A 13,185-nucleotide genomic window follows, 5' to 3' on the forward strand; every position below is an offset into this window, starting at 1 on the left:
TTATATCCTCTTTTTTTCATTGATACTACTTTGAGGTTGGAGACAAGACCCTCAAAATTCAGTTTGTACCAAGAGTATGCATCAAATGTTGATACCTCTCTTGTGCCAATAGTCAAAGAATCATGGAATCACAGAATGGTTTGGGTTGAAAAGGACCTGAGGATCATCCAGTTCCAAATCCCTCCCATGGGCAGCAGCACCTCACACTAGACCATGTTAACCAAGGCTCTGTCCAGCCTGGCCTTGAAAACTGCCAGGGATTGAGCATTTACCACTTCCTTGGGCAACCCATTCCAGTGCCTCACCACCCTTACAGTAAAGAACTTCCTTATATCTAACCTGAACTTCCCCTGTTTCAGTTTGAACCCATCGCCCCTTGTCCTATCGCTACACATCCTAATGAAGAGTCCATAGTCCTAAGTATGTCTTTTTTTTGGCAAGCATCTAAGTATGCTACAAGTGGTCTTCACATGGTCTAGAGTGAGGTGGCCCTGCCCATGGCAGTGAGGTTGGAACTGGATGATCTTAAGGTCCTTTCCAACCCAAACCAGTCTGTGATTCTATGATTCAAGTGGGAGATGCTGAGCAAAATTATTTTACTCCTGCAAAGAACAATGGGTGTAGGTTGGAGGAACCGAGAGGAGGTCACAGTGCCTCAGAGCTTCCTGTGCTGGAGACCAGGAAAGTCAAGGAGAACAGGGAGTAACATTAATGCACAGTGTAAAAGGAAGATCTTCAGCAGTTGAAGGGAGAAGGAGCTGGAAAAAGACGACTGAAAGTGTCTGTGGATTAGTCAGAAGTGTGGGAAATGGTAAAACCACAAAGCTCCCGGAAGAATTATGTCATAAAATAAATGATTCATTTTATAGCTGGTTTGGTTTTTTGTTGTGTTTGGGGTTTTTTTTGATCCTTACATTTCTTGTGGCTGTGGCTCTGCTGTTCTGAGACTAGTAATTTTGTGTCTGAAACCTAGTAATACCTGTTTTAGGGCAGTAAGGAACTTGCCCTAGTGAGAAATGATCCCGTTACAGGTTTACCATTTCCATGTAGGTATAGATTAACCTGGATTCAAGTGATGGCACCATGAATCACATTGGTGAATTGGAGTTCTCTTGAGATCAGCTATACTTCTGCTGTTGTCATGTGTCTCTCGTTCTGTGGTTTAGAACAGACATAAACCCATTTCTGCATTTCTATTAAGGATGGAAAGTATTAATTGTATAATTCTGTTGTCATGGAACTCCCATGGGGAAAAACTAGAACTTTTATAGTAAGTGAAAGGTTTGCATGGTGTCATGTGAATGTGGACTCCCACATTCATGGTGTATGTAGCATAATAATAACTCATTTATTGAATAAGGCAGAGATTCTGCTTGAGAGGGAGGGGAACGAAATACTGCCTATATGTGCATACACATGGAACACAAACTCTAGTATTTCCTAGCTGTTGAGTGATCATGTTTCTGATTTGATGTGCTCCCGCTGTTTGTCGGTGCCTTTGTATTACTAAAGATGTAGGGGCATGTTTATTTTGTCTCCCCACTTCCCTCAAGATTGACAGTGATGGCATTAAGACACCATTTATGATCTCAGTTTGGCAATCGGATTCTGTTAGCCTAAACAAGGGATAATAGCCAGAGTTTGTTCTATGTAATGTTATTTTGTGTACTGTTTGTTGGTGTATATTTATGTAATAACCACAGTCTGCAGATCCTATCTGATGAACAGAACGATCTGTCCAACATCCTCTGTGCTAACATCTTTCTCCTTTGATAAGGAAAGGGAATGGGTTATAAGGGCCTCTTTGCACCAAGTTGTATGTAAAGGGATGCTTGCATAGCTCTTCCTGATGCAGCATGTGCATTGGTACCTTGAGGAGAACTGCTGCCTTTTGCTCATATATCAGTATTTTTCCACCTAAGTGACAAAAAGAAGCTGAGGTATACAGCTGCTCTTCCTCAGTGTGTGTAGGAAAGCTTGTGGGATCAGGCAGGGCTCTACTGCTGTTTTTACTGTTCCTCCAGCATGTACAGATTTATGGGTGGAGACTAAAAGGACTCAAAGAACTGAACACTTTCCTTATTGAAATATAAAGTAAAGAAAGAACTAGGACTTAATGGGAGACTATTGCAACAGACTATATGGCTGTGCAGGACAGTAGTAGTAAATCCACTAAGAGATGTTGGAAACGGAGCAGGAATCATTATCCTGACTTACCAGCCAGGGCAAGGTCATAAAACGTGAACCAGATACCAGAATGCAAGCTTGTCTGCATCTCGCCTACCCTCGTATTAGTCTGCTTATGGTTGAGTTTTATGCTAGCTTAATGTTGGTTAAAAACAAGAAAAAAAGGGCAGGGGAAGAGACTACATAAAGTGCAAAAAAGAGTGAATAGGGCTTTGCAGTGCTAGAAGGAGCAAAACAATGGAGTCTCTCTGCAAAGGGACTGATGAAGAAGCCATGTGGAATGGTAACTGCAGCCTTTGAAACTCTCACTAGGAAGAACTGAGAATGCTGCTGGAAGCTAAATGACCCATTAGCATCCTCTGCTGATCAGACAAAGGCTCTGGCATTTTAGAGGTGGACAAGGCCATCTAGGTGCAGTTGGGAACACAGGTTTCCTGGTTTGACCTGGAATTAATCAAGGTTAAAATTAAAGAGGATGCTGTAGCAGGTCTGTCATCTCATGCGCTCAGCTTTCAGAATGCACTGTAGTTACCCCGCTAAACATGAAAGCTACAAGTGCAGAGCCACTATGAAGAAACGTCACTTTGGAGGTGAAATAATCTGTTAAACAGACATAGCTCTTGGACACTTGTATTGTCCCCAGGAGACACAGCAGACTGATTGAAAAGTGTGGGCGCATGGGTGCCCCCAAGGAGGGCTTTGGGGAGGTGGAGAACAGTGTCCCTCTGTACACTCCTTTCTATCACACTTGACAAAAAGATCCTTCTTAACACATGCACATGGAATGATTTATTTAAAGCACCCATTTTTTTCCAAAGCAAATGAAAACATTTTTGTGCGAGTTTTGTGTGCAGTTCTGGTGTCCTCAACATAAAAAGGACATGGAACTGTTGGAACAAGTCCAGAGGAGTCCACGAGGATGATCAGGGGCTGGAGCACCTCCTGTATGAAGACAGGCTGAGGAAGTTGGGTCTGTTCAGCCTGGAGAAGAGAAGGCTGCGTGGAGACCTCAGAGCAGCTTCCAGTGTCTGAAAGGGGCTACAAGGATGCTGGAGAGGGACTCTTCATTAGGGACTGTAGTGATAGGACAACGGGTAACCGGTTAAAACTTAAAGAGGGGAAGTTTAGATTGGATATAAGGAAGAAGTTCTTTACTGTGAGGGTGGTGAGGCACTGGAATGGGTTGCCCAGGGAAGCTGTGAATGCTCCATCCCTGTTTGTGTTCAAGGCCAGGTTGGACAGAGCCTTGGGTGACGTGGTTTAGTGTGAGGTGTCCCTGCCCATGGCAGGGGGATTGGAACTGGATGATCTTAAGGTCCTTTCCAAACCAAACCATTCTGTGATTCTATGATTCTGTGAATTTAAAAGTAAACAGAGAGCCAAGATGAATCACTGCTTATCTGCTATGGAGGCAGGACAACACAGCATTTTAATTTGTTTAAAAATAATAATCTGGAAATCCACATTTTGATAAAAATACACCACTTTGGTTGGTGGTTGTGCATCACAGTTCCCTGCTGGAAGCACTTCTCCAGCTCTACACGGATGGGCCTTGGAAGGGTTATGAGGGAACGAAGCACTGGACTTAGGAGCACCAACGGAGATGAGTCTCCTGTCACTTACAGTGTATGAGGCCAGAACATCTGTAGAACATAGAACATAGGCCAAAATATCTGTGGAACAAAACAGCTGGGGAACTATGTCTCTATGGGAAATGCAGTGTGGTGCAGAGTGATGTAAACTGGTTAACCAAAGATCTGAAGCAGACTGGGAGACCTGATTACAGCAGTTGGAGGAAGAGAGGAAGGAAAAGTACATAACAACAGTTACATACTTTTCTCCTGTGAGAGTACTGCTTCAGTTTTAAGCAAGGCAAATAACTCTGGACACGAGCAATTGGTTTATCATGTCAAGATGGTGTTACCAAGTCTGCTGGCTGCAGGACTAGTTGATCTGGTCTCAAGAAGAAATCCTGAGTTAACTGTTTCTTTGAAGTTACTTTTCGTGTGTGTGCTGGATAAGAGGATTATTGGCACTGTGGGATCATGGGAAAACCCTTCTTCTAATCCACCCAAAAAGGAGGAAGAGAAATTGAACTATCTGCACAAGATTTTAAATGGGAACAAACAACATAGTGTTTATGGAGGTCACTGGGAAGGCTGATGAGTTTAAGTAGAAACAGACATCAAAATTAAAACCCTGTGGATTCTCTTTTACCATATCTTAATTTGAAGGAAATCAGGGTGGTCAGTGCTGGAGATACATTTGCCTTCACTGTAAACAGCTTGCCTTATCGCTTGGCTAGATTTTGTTGCATAGCAGGGTGAAGAGAGACCTCTTTATCTCACAGGAGACAGTCTTCTCCTGGCAGCCAGAAAGCAGATTTAACACCCCCAGACTGAGCCCAGACTGAATAGTCAAGTCCATCCCTCCAAGCAGAGTCTGGAAATCTAGTGTGACACAAAGATTTAAGCAAGAAGAAAGTAGTACAGGGAGGGTGATTGTATTTAAGGGGGATTTTCATGAAAAGGAAGACTGGATTGTCCAGAAGGATGAGTCAGTCCAGAAAATAGACAAAATCTCCATGTTGTATTGATTTCTTTCAACTAGTCCTACCAATGGAAAAATAGCAACATTTCCTCATAGGTTTACTCACCATCTTCCCATTAAAAGACCGTGTATTTTGTCTTTCTTCTCTTAGCTACGAGCCAGGAAGATGAAGTGCTGCCTTCTCTCTGTTGCGTTGGCTGTTCTGCTGTTCATCGTCATAATCATCGCAGTCTCAGTCAAGGGTTGATCTGGCTACTGTTTCCACAGGTAAAAGCCTTTACCTAAGTCTTTTATCACACTGTAAGATGGTTAGGAGGTAGTTTAAGAGGCTGATCATGGTAAGAAAAATTGATCCTAAGTTGCAGATTCAGGTCTGGCCTATGAAAATAATTTCTTTTAAAGGGTATTTTGGCTTAGAAATAACATCCTTAGTGAATCCTTAAAAGTAAGCCAAAGTGATATTGATATTCAAACAAAGCATCTTATTACCCTTTTTACTGTTGTTTGTGCTATGTTTGATTTTATATGGGTCTCATAGCAATGCTAATTAATGAATCAGAAGTTGATATGAATTAGAGATGCAGAAGGCATGTTAAAGACCCCAGACTGAAGCAGGGCTGGGGACAATCCAACGGATATGTTGAGATGTTCCAAAGTGCACCTACCTTCTGAGATGTTCTAGAGATACCCTGGAGCCAAGCTCTCCTAAGGAGCAGGAAGACAAAACAACTGAAGATTGCAGTATAGGCAAAAATAATAATAGGTTTCTAATGATCTTTACTCTGGATCCAACCCTTAAAGGAGTATTGGTCTGTAGTAGGGAGACTGGGCTGCAACCAAGGCAGGTGATACATCAAAGCAACTTCATCCCTGTAGTTTAAGCTATAGTATGTTTTCTTCTCCCTTTTCTTCCCCCTCATTACCCTAGGAGAATGACTCAAGTTATTTCTGATCATCTCAGTCTGATAGAAAGCACTTCTGGGTGTCTCTTTCTTTAGAAGGTGGCCAGGCCTTATTTGAAGAGAGATTATCAGATTTATAAATTTCTACCACCTGATGGGTTGTGGCATTAAAGGTCTATGTGCCTGCTGCTATGGCAGGGTTTCCAACAGGTGAAGCTAGAGCCCAAGAGTATCAATGGGACTTGGCTTGCAGACCCCCGGTAGGAGCCCTGAGGCAGAAAACAGTCATGGATGGGGACAATTTTTAGTTTAGAGACCTCTCAAGTCCCACAGAGACTTTCATAAAGCATGTGTGAAATCACTCCTGTACTTGGTAGATACTGCATTATCCTGAGGCTCACTGGGACCTTTTACAGCAGTTTAAGCAGAGATTTCTTAGCCTGCACTATCCTCTGAAACTACCCTAGAAAAAGCACAAAGGATTGATAGAGTTTATCTGTTGTTTTGTTTTACGAGATTTCAGTGCTACTTGACCATGCCATCCTTCCCCTTGAGGATGGAGTCATTGCCCATTAGAATGTACTGTGTGTCTTCTTTGTGCTCTCAACTGAAACTAGCAGGGGTTGCTTCTAAACAATTGCAGAAAGATGACTCTTCACATAAGATGTACTTAATCTTTGGGGCTCCTTCTAGCATGATGTATGGGATACCAAAATTTGGGTACAAGAAGAAACTGTACAAATCCATGGAAGAAAAAGGAAATCTATTGAAGGATGTCACATACCATCTCACTGGGTTTGGATGAGCCCTATATTATTGCTAGGAGAAATGGCTGTAAATGTATTCTTGCACTTGCATGCTTACTTAGGTGTTTTGCAAGCACTAAAGTTAATAGGATATCAGTGAGACGGACCTTTAGATTGGTTGAATATGGATGTTCTTACTGCTTATATATATATTATACATACATTTTTGTCCTTCTTTTACATGAGACACTGCTTATGAGTGCAGATAGCTATCTGTCCTGATGATTTAAATCTAGAGCAACTACAGTGATTCTAATTGCATTACTCTGGTTTTATTCTGCATTAGTCTGGTTTGAAATGTGATTCATCGTGATAATCTATGCTACAATGCAATTTCTTCTATATATAGTTAAATATTCCTATCTACTAAAAATCACAAATCTTATCAACAGCTGACTAAATCTAGACACATTTTAATATAAATCGCTTAAGTGGAGAAAGAACTGAAATGTTCTTACAGTAAAACTCCATTGGAAAACTGAAGTTAATCTTCTGCTAAGAGATCCTGGTCTTGAAGGAAGTGAACCTAGAGATGCTAATGAAAGCCCTAGGAAAAATATAATGCTCTACTCTTCATCATCAGTTGTGAAACTAATTATGAAGCTTCTAAAACTCTTCAGCAGTACAACTGCAGGAAGAACCTGTGTTGAGTTATACTGGAACAAGTATGCTTTCTGGTGATTACAAACTATTCTTAATCTAGGTTGACAGCAAATGGCATACAGCAAATTTCACGTTTATATTTTGGAGGTTTCTGAAACAGAATTTCCATGTTCATAGTGAACATATTTTTCTATTCTGAACTGCAATGCAAATGGATTTTAAAATACCAGGGGATTTAAAGTTTCAACTACCTCAACAAACTGTATCATATAAAACTGCCTTACATACTTCAGGGAGATAGAGAACAGCTGGGCTTCAGTGTATAACAGCTCTACATGACCATTCAGAGAAAATAAAGGGAAGAAAGCAAGCTAGGGAACTAGTTACAAAATACTCTGATTGGCACACTGAATAAAAACCCAAGTTTAGTAATGACTTGGCAGAATTTCCATTTAACGTGTCATCAGAGAATTTGTTCTGTGCTGGATCAAGAAGGAACCAAAAGAAACAACACCAGCCACCCAATTCAAGTTGTTTGAGTTGCATGATACTCAAGGTAGGCTTCCTTAGCTTTCATAAGTGCAGCCACGATGAGAAATCTGAAGTTCACTATTCAGTTAGTTAGAGAAATTATTCTATTCTATATTATTAGAACTATTCTATGAAATTATTCCGTTAGTATTTATGATAATAGAATGATAGAATCACAGAATGGTTTGGGTTGGAAAGGACCTTAAGATCATCCAGTTCCAACGCCCTGCCATGGGCAGGGACATCTCACACTAGACCATGTCACCCAGGGCTCTGTCCGACCTGGCTTTGAACACTGCCAGGAGTGGAGCATTCACCACTTCTTTGGGCACCCTGTGCCAGCGCCTTAGCACCCTCTGTCCTGGGTTCAGCAGTAGCAGTCATTTTTTCTCCTTCTTAGTAGCTGGTGCAGTGCTGTGGTTTTGACTTTCAGCCTGGGACCAGCACTGATAACACCCATGTTTTTAGTTGCTGCTCAGTCATGCTTACTCTGACCAGGGACTTTCTGAGCCTCATGCTCTGCCAGGGAGGAGGGGAAGCCGGGAGGAAGCAGAGACAGGACACCTGACCCAAACTGACCAAAGAGGTATTCCATACCACAGCACGTCATGCCCAGGATGTAGAACTGGGGGCAGTTACCCGGAAGGGCTGGTTCACTGCTCGGTTGGGCTGGGTATCAGGCAGCAGGTGGTGAGCAGTTGTATTCTCTTCCCATGTTATTTCCCTTATCATTATTCTTATTGGTGGTAGCAGCAGTGATTTGTGTTATACCTTAGTTACTGGACTGTTCTCATTTCAACCCGTGGGAGTTACATTCTTTCGATTCTCCTCCCCATCCCTCCGGGAGCAAGGGGAGGAGGAAGGCGGGGGGGGGGAGTGAGAATGTGACTACATGGTTCTGAGTGACAGGCTGGGCTTAAACCATGGCACCCTCACAGTAAAGAACTTCTTCCTTATCTCCAACCTGAACTTCCTCTGTTTCAGTTTGAACCCATCACCCCATGTCCTATCACTACAGTCCCTAATGGAGAGTCCCTCTCCAGCATCCTTGTAGCCCCCTTCAGACACTGGAAGCTTCTCTGAGGTCTCCATGCAGCTTCTCTTCTCCAGGCTGAACAGCCCCAGGTTTCTCCCCAGCACTGAAGATCCTTATGATCAGTAACACTGTTAAGATTGTTCTGATCAGTCTTCTTCCTTTTTATTTTGTTCCTGTTTCTACTTTTGCAATAGTGATACTGAATCAATGGTTCTTTTTAAAAGGACAAAAAAAAACCTGTGGTTTTTTCCCCCCTCCCCCACAAATCAGACATAATTTTGACAGTCAAACCCATTCCTTGTATAGGAAAGATCACTTTATGAATCCTGACAAACAAAAAGGGCTTTCTCCTGTGAGTTTCTCAAGCAGCGGTTTAGCATCATTGGCTGCTGGCTCGGTGCATGCAGAGGGACCAGCTGTTCAGGAGAGCTCTGAGCCCTGACTTTTTCCTGTTGAGGCCCCTGCCATAAGTATGTCACTGCTCCCTTGGGGCACTTTTGTCTGGCAGAGGGAGAGAAGAACATCTACAGAGAAACTCCTGGGGACTTATGTCTGTACGTTTGTTTGCTGACACCTTAGGAAAATAGCCCAGGAACTTTTGGGTCACATTGCTCATATTTTAGCAACACTGCAGCTGCTCTTTTTTTCTGTTAGAGTACATCAGTAACCATTTAAAAGGACAGTGTTGCTGTAGCAGTCTGAAAGAAATCTGTCCTTTAACAATGTCTTTTTATGGGGTCAGGATTTCTTATCCTAGATAAACCTTCTGTGTCCTCCTCCTTTTGACTCATTTGTATGAGAGCACAATTACACAAGGTAAGTGACGGTCAAGACTGTTGGCTTCCTAAGCCTTAAGCATTCTTTGTAGGAAAAAAAGAGATGACACTTTGAGAAAGATGCTACATGTATTTGACAGTTAGAAAGTATGCTTTACCATGACAGATTGATCAACTCAATCCAGCTAGCCAAAGAAAGAGAGAATGAAAGATGACTTGGCTATTCTGCTCCCTTTCCTTGTGGAATTCATTGCAGCAGGTGCCTTCCCCATTAAGCAAGACACACTTCAGTCTGACAAAGGTTACTGGACTACTGAGGGTTTTGTTTAGAGTCCTTAAACCCTGTCGACTCCTGTTCTTTCCAGCCTTGGATTCTGTCAGTGAATAACCAGGTGAGAGCCCAGAAGAGTAAAACTGTGTTTCCCTTCATGGTAACTGATGCAATGGCTGACAACAATGCTCGGTTATGGAAGAGCAGAACAAGAGGAAATTGTATAAGTTATCATTCAGCAGAATATTCTCCTAGCCTTCATCAGCTTGAAACTGAAAGGTTTCCTGATCCAGGAAGTAATTATTTGATCTTTTAACAACCATTGATGCATTCCTTTCTTGTTAATTTGACCAGTTGCATTTTGCACCATCATAAGCTTTTAAAATATAAAATATCCTGAGAAAGGATTACAATTACTCTGATTATAATCAACACGTAATCTTTAAAGTACAGCTAAAAATCCATCTAGGGCAGCATCTCCAAAGCAGGGCTGCAGTCCATATGAAAAAAGCAGTAATCAGGCTCCAGGTATCTGTTTCCTGAATATGCAACTGTCTTGTTTTGAATTTAAAATTGAATTGATTAGTATAAAAAACTAGAAAATCTTGTTTCTATTTGGATTATTTTTCCCTTCTTTGCAATCACTTTTCCTTGCCTAATTCATTTATGGGTTTATTATACAGTTAAATGTCTCCTGTAACCTGACCTATGAGGATGAGGTTCAGACACCTGGTTTTATATAGTCTGTCCTTTTTTGTTTATTTTCCCCTTACTTTCAGACCTTTTTAGTACCTCATGCACTACAGTGTCCCTGCATGCTGTACCTCAGGTTCCTTGCAATGCACTAGGAATCATAAAACCTGCACTTGTCACTATATGTGCTTGGAGGAGCAGAGGAACGCTCCTTCGTGTGATCTGGTCTAGGGATGTAAAAAACATCTTCATCTCAGGGTTTTAAATCTCAGAGGTTCAAAACCTGGACAACAGAATCAAACAGGATTTTGCTAGATCAGCTTCAGATGTCATTAATGCTGCACCTTTCCCCCATAGCAGCAGACAGCCAGGTGGGGCATAAAGTACCACGTGGAACCAAAGGGAAGGTCTTCCAAGGCATGCCACATCAGTAACCCACCGACAAATGCAATCAAAGCACGTCTCTGTCATGGTCTTGAGGGCAGTAGGTAGCAGAGAAGAAAAGATTGACAAGTTACTTTGTGGTACTTGGCATTTGCTGTTCTATTTTTCCTTCCCAACAGGAAACAATTCTGGGCACCCTCTTCTGACCCATGCAATAGACATTCTGACGTTTGCCCGGTGCATCTCTCGCCTGGCAATGTCAGGTTGTAAGAGCACAGCAGTTCCTACTCAGTGTTGAACAGAGCAATAATTCAACCAAACGAACGTTGTAAATAAGAGCAAAACATAGATAGGTTTGTTTCATGGCATTGCTTCTTATAAATTGATATCATAGGGCTTTACTTAGTGTCTCTTTTTGCCATGCATCTGTATGTGGCTTAATAACTATGTGAGTAGCTCACTTTTCAAGCTTGTTCCAGTCTCTCAAGGCCCATAAGGGTCATAATGTTTTTGACAGCTGTCATTGAAATTCTAAAGTAATTCACCTCTCTGCCCTGGCTGTGGCATTGCTGCCATTTTTGTTCTGCAGCACAATCAGGAATCAATAACTCTGCAATTTCTTTTTTCCCTGATTCTTATTCTTTTGAAAAGGTACCTACATTTATAGTCAGGTGTCAGTTCTTGTCATTTTCGTTCCTGTCTTTTAGCCTGTAATTAATGGCTTGGATTCTGGCATCCTCACTCAGTTTTTGCTCTGGCAAGAAGACTGAGGTACATCCTGATTCTGCAGTAACTTTCGTGCTTCAAATTTAAGCGAGTCAAAAATGAGATCCGGATTTTCACTGTTTAGTATATAATTTGGCCCAATTTCTTCAGTTAAGCTAACTCTTGAAGACTTTCCTGGTTCCAATGGCCATGTCCTCACTTCTCTGAGTTAACTGATTTCCCTGACATTAAAAGCTGTGATACATATGTGTAGGAGAGAGAAACAAATACCAGTAGAAAGAGAAATTTTAAGAGACAAGAGTCTGCTTTATGCAGATCCTCTTTCAAAATAACAGGGCAAGAAAGGCAGAAGTGCCAGGAAATAGGCAGATTGAAGTCTAAGAAGCTCTCTGAGTTTCACCGTTCACAAACACCTATTCCAAACCTCCAAACAGGTGAATGTTTTGATGGGACATCATATGATCAGGTTACGTTAAGTGAATTCATTTCAGGTTGACCTTGATCGTTGCTCATCTGCATGCTCTTTGGTCTTTATAAGCATCACATGATGCCAGGTCATTAATTCTACTGTGAGAGAGCTAAGGGAGGATGTATTATGTTGCTTTTACCATAGCCTGAGAGGCCACATGTAGACAGTTCCTGCAGCTCAATTAACAAGTAGTAACTTGAATTCATTGATTTGAATCCAAAGTCAGTAGGACTCTCAAGCAGTCAGCAGCTTTCTTCATTCCATCTCAGGTTTCTATACTGTTTCTTTGCAGTGGGTAGGAAAATGGAGTACTCCCACTGCGTTATGACCCTTCTGATGGATGGAAAGTCTTTGATCAGAGCTTTACAAAGCAATCTGCAAACATCAATTATTTATGCTTTGTAATGCCTTTCACCTTTACCTGTGATGACACACCTCTAAGGACCTGACAGAGGAGGCTGATCTTCAGCACTTGCAATTTGAATTGCTAGAAACAACACAAAAGGGACCATACTGATTCAGACCAATAGTCTCTCTGGCCTCATATACTGTCCTATGCATGGCTGCTGAATTGTGGACAGCACCAGTCATTCCTTTAGCTGCCTAAATATTGCTTTAGGTGCCTAAAATTCAGGTTCCAATTTGGAAAGGATTGTCATAAGCGTATATGTCTTCGAATGAGTCAGTGGCAAGTGTCCTCTTTCCTATGGATAGTCACATTTCCTCAGGAGCAGTGATGTCTAGTGGAGGGAGCAGTTGATGTTCGCAGTACGATTAATGGCTCAGGAGGGTTCTCTGAGGCATAAATTAGTAGCCCCCCAGGAAAAGCAAGGGTAAGGCTCTTTTATAAGAGAGACACTTCATAAACTGCTGTCACATCGTTCCACCACCACTAACTGACATCTTCAGTTGGCAATGTTTGAATAGCCTGACTCACAGAACTCCCAAAATACAGAGAGATTTTGGTGTTGTGAGAGGCACAAGAGCAGCAAGAGGGAGTCCAGCACTCCTGCTGGAGCCCTTTGGCTCTGTGGTGAGTGCACTTTCAATGAAGTCAGTTTGGGAAGTGCGTGGTTCTTTTTGATAAGGTTAAAACAGCTTATTCTTCTCTAGAGAGCAATTCCTCTTGACCTGGGGATGATGGGTAAGGTTGCTGCCACTGACTGCAGAGTCCCTCAGTGGCCTGTTCTGTGTGGCATGTATTGTCCCAACAAAAGCAACAGGCACCATTTCAGTCTCAGATGGTTCTGT

At 42.0% G+C, this 13,185-nt stretch overlaps 1 protein-coding gene across 4 annotated transcripts in view; it reads left to right on the plus strand.

Moving 5' to 3' along the window:
- The window catches only part of TSNARE1 (t-SNARE domain containing 1), a 447,504-nt gene that overhangs the window by 376,088 nt on the left and 58,231 nt on the right, over nt 1–13,185 (plus strand). For 2 of the 4 annotated variants that reach the window (XM_057429820.1, XM_057429826.1), the window contains one exon: nt 4,889–5,004. The exons of 1 other annotated variant lie outside the window; for it this stretch is intronic. In XM_057429820.1, the coding sequence (XP_057285803.1) occupies nt 4,889–4,984 (96 nt within the window). In that variant the 3' untranslated portion in view covers nt 4,985–5,004. Of the gene's footprint in view, nt 1–4,888; nt 5,006–13,185 lie in introns of those variants that run through there. One more of the 4 variants, XM_057429821.1, reaches the window with a different exon arrangement.

This window comes from Pezoporus wallicus, unplaced genomic scaffold (genome assembly GCF_028554395.1).
Source record: "Pezoporus wallicus isolate ANWC-B61680 ecotype Strahan unplaced genomic scaffold, APGP_CSIRO_Pwel_v1 contig_7545, whole genome shotgun sequence".
NCBI classification, from domain to species: domain Eukaryota; kingdom Metazoa; phylum Chordata; class Aves; order Psittaciformes; family Psittacidae; genus Pezoporus; species Pezoporus wallicus.